Consider the following 9,408-nt stretch of genomic DNA (forward strand, 5'->3'; position numbering starts at 1 on the left):
TATAATATGAAACATCAGGTTAATTGTTCTGTTGTCAAAGCATAAGCTTATGCTATGGCTGATACGTTTTGTTCATTTGCTGTACAAGAAGAAGTTTGTTTCAATAAATAATGAATAAGAAATACAGTAAGGAATGGGGAAGAGAAATGCCTAGTAAAGAAAATCATAATTTTAGGCAGCAGTATCAAGAGGGTGGAATAAAAGTGCTCATAATCCACAAATGGCTATAAAACCATCCCAGCAGAGTGATGGAAAAAAAAACTTGGTCCTCCATCTCCAGTCTAACCACAGATGTCTTAACAGATGTCTTACTCAGTCCATCCTCACTGCTTATGTGCTTCAGCTGGACCCTAGTGGCCTCATATCAGGACATCGTCATCATTAAAGGCTTTTCTTCCTCACGTTTGCTCAACAGATTTGAAAGCATGAAGGATGAGAAGAAGCAAAATTCCACGGCGAAGCTGAGCTCAAAGAGCTCCAGGTTAATGCTGAGCATCCACTCAAATATAGCCGACAAGTGAATGTAAAAGTACTCGTCCTGGGCGAACAAAACAGTATCTGAAGGGTTTAAAGTTAAGGATGTGTGGAACAGTTAGTGGTAGTCAGTCACTTGTAAGAACATTTCATTGTAAACATTGAACAGCCTTAACACCCACTTCAAACTGGGGGCCTAGAGGTTCAATCCCCAAACTCTGTGGTGTGCAACACCAACTAGTGTCAAGGTGCCTTTAAGCTTAAACCCGAAACTGCTCCAGTAGAGGATTCATGTTGTGTCATTGTGCAGCTTCCAGATGTAAATAATGTGAGGCTGAGTGTTACAGGAAAACAATGCTAAAGATTGATGTAGCTAAAAATGCCATTAATTCATATCTACTTCTGTCATGGAGATGGTTGTGGCCTCACTGGCCTGTCCCACTTTGTAAACACAGCAGCAGACCGGATCCAAATATGACACAAAGGGAATATAGTGCAGCTGGAGAGTGTAAATCAGACGTCACTGCTGGAATCAATTGCTGAAATGTCCTGTTTCAAGCCACACCATATGGACCCTAACATGTTTACTGTCTATCATCCAGCCTGCTTTACCAGCCACAACTCATCACTGCACAACTATCATCATAACTTGTGCAAAAATTTCCTTAAATAGAATAATTACATGACAGTTAATTTAGCTCCACGATTTATGAAAGGATACAGCAGATGGTGACAATTGTTTGAACCACAGTGGAGGCGATGCGTAACGGGTAGAGAATCTTCTCATATCCTGTCAGCAAACACTTCCCAGTCAGCGCAGTGAGCAGGACAGTGTAGAAGCAGATGCACATGAAACTGATGGCAGCTCCGAGGTAGTGAAGGAGTGCCAGGTAACCTGGCTGTGGAGGGCAGTCAGTAGGTTCCAGGGTCAACAGATGAATAGATAGTTGTAAACATTGATAGATGTCTGGATGTGTGTACTGAACTGTGTGTACTACTGAACTATTAACTGATTATATTCTCTATCTGTTGTCCCTTGTCTGTTTTGACAAGCTCTATTTTACAGTTTTGTAGCCTTGTAAGGGTGTGCTATTTTGGCCAGGTCTCCCTCGACAAAGAAATTTTGATCTCAAAGGACTTCCTGTTAAATATAAAAAAAAATAAAAATTAAAAACAAAAAACAAGCTTGTGCCAACTTTGCGTGTGCTCTTAATCATTACATAAAACAAATAGTTACACCTTTGTTTGCTGTTTCAAGCACAGGTGAAAATCAAAGCTGTTCAGTTTTATTGTTAACATTATACGATGAAGTCTGGTCAGCTTGCTGTTTTGTGAGATGAATTTCTCTCACAGATTATATTGGCCCTCTGATAGCAATTTAAAGCTGCTAATTAAACTTATTTAAACATTCAGCAGGAAGTGCAGTACTCACATTACAGTTTCCAGCTGTGAATGCCCCCAAGGCTGCCACCACACCAAATACCAGTGCAAACCTGCTCAGCATGGAATGACATGTGTGTCTCTCCATAATGTGGGCATGGTGGAATATACTGAACAGCAGAACTAAAGAGGAGATTGCAGTTGTTAAAACACATATCACTCACATCTTGTATAATGTGTTAGGCGTTAAGCTGGTAAAACTCACACAGAAAGGATCCCGCATTGATTGTGGCTGTAAAAAGTGAATTTTCTGGTGCACTAGTTCCACTTGAGCTAGAATCACAAAAGATGTTCAATGAATTATGTCTCACTATTTGATTCCATTGGAAAGGATAAGTAGAAATGAGGTGAAATTAAATGCATTCTCACCTTATAGTGGGAACAAGGCAACATCCAGTGGACTGATTCCCTTTGCAGTAGTTGTCACTCCCCCTGGAAACAAATGAATGACATTCTGGAGAATCTGTTACATCATGATGATCAACTATCTACATTAATGAGACACAACTCACCAGTCACTGAGAGAGCACACATGATTGTTGGTGAAAGCCAGGCCATATCTGGAAATATAAAGCAAAAGAAAAACTATAAAGACAACATTTTAATATTTGGCCTTTATAACATTCTTGATTTGATAACCATTAAGATTCAAACCACTGTATGGTAGCTGTTGTATAATTGAGGTTTGTAATACTGAATTAAAAAGCATTATCTTCCACTTTTTCAGAATAAAGGGAGAATAGTTAGAAGAGAGAATGACTGCCCACTGAGTTCCAATGATTTTATTGTACCACTGACATTTTGACCAGCACCTGGTTTTTGGCGTTCATCTATCATTATACAACTTATGCTGATTCATCAGTAAAATACACCAAATATTACTGACATTGCAATGAAAAAATGTATGACTACAGTCTGAAGAATAAGCTCCTGCAGTTGGCAAAAAATAACACTAAATGGAAGCAGAATAAGAAAAAACATCACTGCATGGACTGCAGTGACTAATAGAATAACATAACACGAAAAAGAAAAACAAGTAGGTGTCCTGTACAGGTATGCATATTTCAGTCTGGTGTGCACACCTTGCGACAGACAAACCGGATTACATATTTCAAAATTCCTGTGTAGGCAGCAGTTAACATGCTGCTCTGACATGGACTTTTACATATACACTTCTCAGAGATAGCACATACCTAGAGTTAAAATATTATAATAAAATCATGCAATACGCACGTCTGCCAAATATAATGTGTCACCATTTCAGCATTTCCTGTTCAAGGCCAAGTGATATCTGTACTACCGGTACTGGAATCTCAATGTCCTTAGCCGGGAATATAACATTATAGTTCAAATACAGATCTTGATACTATAATCATAAAGTGTGTTGTTGTCAATAGTGCTAATTAGGTGTCACATTATTATGAAACCTTAAAAACAATTACAGCTTCTTGATCAGCTTAAAACTATACACTTTCAGATGTGAATAACACTGATAAACAGAGGTATTTACTGAGAAAGTTCACAAGGTATAAAACTAATATAAACTTGGCATTTGCATGACAGCACACAGACAGAGGTAGAATAACAGTTGTAAAAAAACAAATGTTCTCTCACCAGAGTGTAAAAACAAATGAGTAAATGTGAATTTCTAATAAACTTACACAGTCCATGTTCCAATGAAGGACACCAGGGAGAGGGCGATGGGGAAGATAATCCAAAGCACCATGTCTTGTTGGTGAAGAAGACAAAGTAACAAATTAAAACAGGGATTCCTTAAGTCCAGGTGTCTTCGAAACACTTAATGGTAGATCTGTTCAGGGGTTCCTCACAAAGCCAGCCTTATACCTGCAGAGCAAGATTAGTACTAGAACAAAAAGTCCTAACCCTTTATGATGTAAGTGTAGTTCAGGTTCTTCCACCACACAATTGCACTGTTGCAGTTAGCAATAGTCTTCCACCATCCAGAGTGCAGCCCTGCTTTTATGGGAGAGTGTCTCTTTCTCTGCCACACCTTTGGAGCACCACCTTGCCCTGTCAGAAAAAAATGTTGAGAAACATGGGGTTGGCCTTCTTGATGCTATCACATTGTTTGTTCTAATCCAAACAACTGCTCGACAATGGCAACTCACACCAAAACAATCTAGACTGATGAATAGCACTACAGGTAAGAGGAGAAATATGTATATTTAATTTCGGAGTGAACTGTCGCTTTAAGTAAATAATCTGAATTGGCCCTTCACAACTGCTGTATTGTCTTAAGTGTTGTTATGGAGAGAAAAACAACCAGGGAACATAGTCTTATGTGCTTACATTTTTTTGTAAGTGTAAATAAATAGATCAATAAAATAAAATAAAGAAAACGTGTTGGGTTAGTAGCCTACCCTTAAAGGGGAACTACGCCCATTTTCCAAATTCATACATGTTATTCCTATGGTCTAAGACAGCCCATAAACATTAGTTAACATGAACAACTCTCTCCTAAATCCCAAAACTAGAGTGCTAAAAGTCAAATTTGTGATGTCATCAAGTATAAAGTGTGGACAAATAATTGGTAAAGATGTTAAAGATGACACTGAGAGCACCCATGTTCTGAGTATAGACCCACAATCACAATTTTTACAATAACTTCCAGGAAGAAAACCCCTGCGCCCTGTACATACAATTAAACGGCGCTGAGCAATTGGGGACTAGGAACAACTGGACATACTTTCATCTCATACATTTAAAATGCATGATGCTTTTATATGTCAACACTTTGGCTAATGTTACGTTGGACACCTAATTTATCTGTTGGGCCACAGACTAAAGGAAATGACAACACCCACACTAGCAGTCAGCCCAACCGGCGGTGAGATGTTGCTGTTCGTAACGTTAGATTTAGATGCTAGCAAAGCAACACAGTACAGAAAATAAGCAAAGCAGAAACGTCAGATAGTTGGGCCACCATTTTTAACTATATATCTTTAAATGTTACAGTTACAGCTGAAAATAACAACAGAAATAAACAGTTTGCCGATTTTACATATCTCAAATGTGCAATTTGTCTGCTGGAAGTGATTTTTGTGCCTGTGTGACATCACAGTGATTCGGTCTAAATGGGTACATTTTCTGTTTCAGAAATGAGAACACTACAATAAAATAAAGCTCATTTTGGGACAAAAAAAGGGGGAAAAAACATTCTGTTGGGCCACAAAATCAGTCTCCCATTATCTATGGAGCAGCTCCAGATTTTTATACCTGATCAGGTCATTGATGACATCACAAGTTTGAGACTTAGGCCTAGTTCTCTGGTTTCTGGCTTTGAGAAAGTAGCTCATGTTCACAAATATTGAACTTTCTGAGGCCATGGAAATAAAACTTTGGACTTATTAATTTAGGTGGTGTTCCCCTTTAAGGCACACTATTATATTTTTATGACTACACAATAATTAACTTTTAAATTAATTTAAGTTTTTCAATTCATTTTACTTGTGTTTGTCTCCACGACCAATACATTATTTCGTTGTTTCACGGAGTAAATAAACTAAAGAAAGGTGGATATGTGAAGTATCTAATGGGCTACTGCTGCTGTCCACCACACGAGGTCCTCATTTTCAAAACAAACAAAATGGCCGCGCACATGAGATGGGGTCTTCAGCAGTTGTTACGGGCAAGAAAAACGGCCAACTCTAGGTTTGAACCTCTACAGCTGTGACACATTGTTTTGTACACATTTCGTACTGACATGATACGCTGTAATCTTTGTGTATAGCATGAACTTGACATTTCGACGTGTGATTGAGATGATACGTTTAGCTAAGTAGCTAGCTAACTAGCAAACTGCGACACTCTAATCCATCCATCCATATAAAGGTGGAGATATCGACACAGCTGGTTTAGTTATTTCCACTTTTTATCGTCTTTGATTTCACATGTCTTTCCAGATCCGAAGCATGTTAGTTAGACGCGAATGTCAGCTAGTTCTAAGTGTAAACTTTAATGTCAGTAAAATGATCTCTGGATAACGTTACCAGATTGTAGGTTTGTACATCAAAACATTGAGATAACAGCTAAGGAAACAGCTGCTGACTTCAATCCATCAACGCCACCTAACTGTTGAATCCCACTTCAAGAAACGAACGAGTTTAAGTCTCATGTTGACTGACGGATATGGTCAAATATTCTTTACGTTTCAAGGTTTCCAGTCAAGACCAGAAGCTCATACCACTCACGGTGCTCGACCCAGATCTTCAGACATGTTCAGCCTCTGCCAGGGACAGGAACCATACACTTTTCAAGTGAGAAACCATTCTTTGACACCTTACTACATTCACTCACTACCTGCCATCTTTTTTCTTAAATGGGGCTTAATGTAGACAATAAAAAAACATTAAACATCTTTACTACGCCATTTTTTATAATATCTTTCAGTAAGGCACCTGTCCATCCAGACTCAAGACACTCCAAACCCCAGGAGCTTGAAGTTTCTCCCTGGTAAACCTGTTCTAGGAAGTGGGACGCTTGACTTTCCCACTTCGAGCTCAGCTGAATGTTCATCTTTAGCCAGGTTGTGTGCCAAGTTTTATGTTGTACTTTGTCATGTTAACGTTGTACTGCTTCTGATTTTATAAAATTAGAATTAACAATTACATCCAATTGGACTGTAGTACCAGGATCAGAAAGGATCTGTGACCGTTAAGGCATTCTTTCCAGCAACAAAACCACAGTGACTTTTTCCTTTACCAGCACTGTGTATAACACTTGTTAATAATAATTTAAAAAATAATAATCATATTTTGTGTGCCTAGGACTTTTTGTGGTGGTATGGAAAGAGGTATCGAGTATTGTTTTTTTATAATAGTTTGAAAATTCTGTTATCGTAACAACCTTAGTTTGCACACTGATTGTGTGTGTCATTAGAAATCATAGTGTAAAAAAAAAAAGAAACTGAGGGAAAATGCAAACTTATTCTCATAAGGTAAGGCAGGCAGAGATACACTTACAAAAAGCTACACACTCATAACTCCGATGTATTTATGTTTGCTTATAAAGATTGTTTCGGCAAAGGAACTTAAATGTTTTGGTTTACTAAAATGTTGATCTTTATACATTAAAATATATGCATTAGAGGTATGAGTGTGTGGATGTCCCATTCTCATAATAAAAAAATAAAAATTTGAATTTTTTATTTTATTTTTAGAAATAATAGTTTGACAATGGATATTATCTTCATTGAGCTATTCATGGTTGTGTCTTCAGTTTCTGACAGTGATGGAGTTGCTTGGTAGAAGAGTACATACAGATCAGATGTGACAAATGCACCCTGTCCAAATTACACTGTGTGATACTGCAGGGTGTCTGTGAATTAAAGCAACTGACTGCATAAATGCATTGTGTAGATGTGTTTTGTTTGTTAATACATTTTGTCTTGTCTTGATAAAAACGACAACATCATAAAAAGCAGTGCAATCATCAGTGACACTATTGATAAAAGCCAGCATGAGCGGATGTTGTTATCACTAAATGAACTAACATGAACACAGACTCCATGCTGTCATTGGTATGTTTTTTTTTGATTATCAATAACATAACATGTTTCTTTCAGAGACCTGTTTGAAATTGAAGGAGTAAAAAGTGTGTTCTATGGCCCTGACTTCATCACAGTCACTAAAGTAAGTATTAAATGCTTGTCTCTGTTATTCTATTCCTATGAAATTCTTATGAAAGACAACACATGAGATCATTGTTTTCTTGTCAGACAGATGAGGATGTGGAATGGACAGACATTAAGCATCATGCTTTGGAGGCCATTACCAAGTTCTTTGAGAGTGGTGACCCAATAACAGTAGGGGCAGTGCACCATGAAAGTAGTGAGTATGCAACATGCCCATATTAGTCATCTTGGAGTAATGCAGCTGCTTTAATGTATATTGTGTAAATATCTCCACTCTGTACATTTTCTTTTTTGTAGGTGTTTCTGAAGATGATGATGATATTGTATCTATGATAAAGGAGCTTCTGGACACTAGAATCAGGTACAAAACTAGTAACTTTGAGAGCAACTTATGTAATAATTTTAGTCTTTGTCTGTTGCAATAGCTCACTGATAGTTCATGTATTTTAAATATTTCAATCCTTATCAAATATTTCCCATATATTTCTTTACTCAGCACTCCTAGCAATGATGCTCACAATGTAGTAAAAGACACTTGTGCTGAGATAGAAGTCTTAATCTGTCTGTCCTTTGTGCTGCTTTGTTCTGAACAACATGACATGGTCTGTTTCACTCATACTGTAAGACCTACAGTGCAGGAGGATGGAGGCGATGTCATCTATAAGGGGTTTCAGGATGGCACAGTCAAGCTGAAACTGGTTGGTTCCTGCACAGGGTGTCCCAGTTCTACAGTTACCCTGAAGAATGGCATTCAGAACATGCTGCAGTTTTATATCCCAGAAGTAGACAACGTGGAACAGGTGATTATCAAGATTAGTTTTCTAGTAGGATGTGTTTTTTAAATTAGCAGATATTTGTGCAGGTTATTATTTTGAGACAAAGCTTCACTGTTTTCATTTCAGGATTGGTTTCAGAAGTTTTTAAATGGATATTTAAGTTATATGTAGCATTTAAATTGTGCTGCCAGCCAGTACATTTTCAATCTGCCTGTACAGTTTTGCTACTTACTTACTTGCTATTATACGGAGTTAAGTGTTTGTCATGATTAATTACAGACTTTTTAGTCACATTTAACATTTACTATTGTCTTTTTTGCCCAGGTGGAAGATGAGGTGGATGAAATCAATGCAAAGGTTTTCTTAGAGCTGGAACACAAATTACAAGAATAAAAACGTCCATGACCAACACATTCATGGATTTTGTTGGAACACAAATATTCCATTGTGTAAAAACACAGACATGTATAATTTCCACTAATTAGTTACCATTGTACAATCATAAGAATGAAAAAAGAAAGTATTACCTGCTATTTTGTGTGCATATTATATACTGTTAAGAGTGTCTGCTGTAATTTATGTGTACATATGTCCCTGTTACCAAGAAAAGGAGATACAGGAATATACCTGTATACAGAAAATACCTTAATTCTTCTGTAAATGTGATGTATTTATTTCTTTTAAATATTCAATATTTTTAAAGAATATTTTCATAGGTGGAAAATATTGTGAATTTCTTTTGACAATTTATATGGTCAAACAATGAAGATTTGATGAGGTATTTCAGTGGTTGTTGGTGCCATATACTTACTGAAACACAACTGAACAGTTTTTGCTAGTAAATACATAATCTATAAATTAAATAAAATGTTATTTAGGCTACAATTCATCAAGCGGAAATAGGTTTGCTGTGTAACTACCTATAAGATGTGGATGCTATGTATGTGCTTTTTGTGCTCCATTCTTCAGATTTACTGTATCAATGTATCAAACAAAGTTCACAGTTTGAAAGCAAATCTTTGTTGATTCCCTTTTTTCATTAGTATTACTTTTATTATTTTCTTA

At 37.0% G+C, this 9,408-nt stretch overlaps 2 protein-coding genes across 3 annotated transcripts; one reads left to right on the forward strand and one right to left on the reverse strand.

The window, feature by feature from the left end:
- si:dkey-228d14.5 (uncharacterized protein LOC796266 homolog) lies at positions 1-4,239 on the reverse strand. Of its 2 annotated transcripts, XM_031305535.2 has the most exons (8): positions 3,799-4,239; positions 3,576-3,642; positions 2,427-2,474; positions 2,284-2,346; positions 2,120-2,187; positions 1,907-2,037; positions 1,196-1,373; positions 1-558 (listed from the first exon to the last, which is right to left on the reverse strand). In XM_031305535.2, exons 2-8 carry the CDS (start codon positions 3,638-3,640, stop codon positions 365-367), a joined length of 747 nt encoding a protein of 248 aa, XP_031161395.1. In that variant the 5' UTR covers positions 3,641-3,642; positions 3,799-4,239; the 3' UTR covers positions 1-364. The 2 variants fall into 2 exon arrangements, with proteins under 2 accessions (XP_031161395.1, XP_031161387.1); XM_031305527.2 differs by having other exon boundaries at positions 3,576-4,231.
- Positions 4,240-5,327: 1,088 nt separating this feature from the next.
- Positions 5,328-9,359, forward strand: zgc:110319 (uncharacterized protein LOC796111 homolog). The gene is made up of 8 exons (XM_031305604.2): positions 5,328-5,586; positions 6,091-6,191; positions 6,325-6,460; positions 7,499-7,565; positions 7,652-7,763; positions 7,865-7,928; positions 8,193-8,367; positions 8,668-9,359. Exons 1-8 carry the CDS (start codon positions 5,468-5,470, stop codon positions 8,734-8,736), a joined length of 843 nt encoding a protein of 280 aa, XP_031161464.1. The 5' UTR covers positions 5,328-5,467; the 3' UTR covers positions 8,737-9,359.
- The last annotated feature ends 49 nt before the right edge of the window (positions 9,360-9,408 follow it).

The sequence above is a fragment of the Sander lucioperca genome, chromosome 15, assembly GCF_008315115.2.
Source record: "Sander lucioperca isolate FBNREF2018 chromosome 15, SLUC_FBN_1.2, whole genome shotgun sequence".
Taxonomy (NCBI): domain Eukaryota; kingdom Metazoa; phylum Chordata; class Actinopteri; order Perciformes; family Percidae; genus Sander; species Sander lucioperca.

Coding starts and splice junctions, on each gene's coding strand:
- si:dkey-228d14.5 (XM_031305535.2), bottom strand. CDS start 3,640: ATGGTGCTTTGGATTATCTTCCCCATCGCCCTCTCCCTGGTGTCCTTC. Junction 2,188..2,283: donor TGCCTTGTTCCCACTATAAG/GTGAGAATGCAT, acceptor TTGTGATTCTAG/CTCAAGTGGAACTAGTGCAC. Junction 2,038..2,119: donor CAATGCGGGATCCTTTCTGT/GTGAGTTTTACC, acceptor TCTCCTCTTTAG/TTCTGCTGTTCAGTATATTC.
- zgc:110319 (XM_031305604.2), top strand. CDS start 5,468: ATGGGCTACTGCTGCTGTCCACCACACGAGGTCCTCATTTTCAAAACA. Junction 6,192..6,324: donor AGGAACCATACACTTTTCAA/GTGAGAAACCAT, acceptor AATATCTTTCAG/TAAGGCACCTGTCCATCCAG. Junction 7,566..7,651: donor ACTTCATCACAGTCACTAAA/GTAAGTATTAAA, acceptor TTTTCTTGTCAG/ACAGATGAGGATGTGGAATG.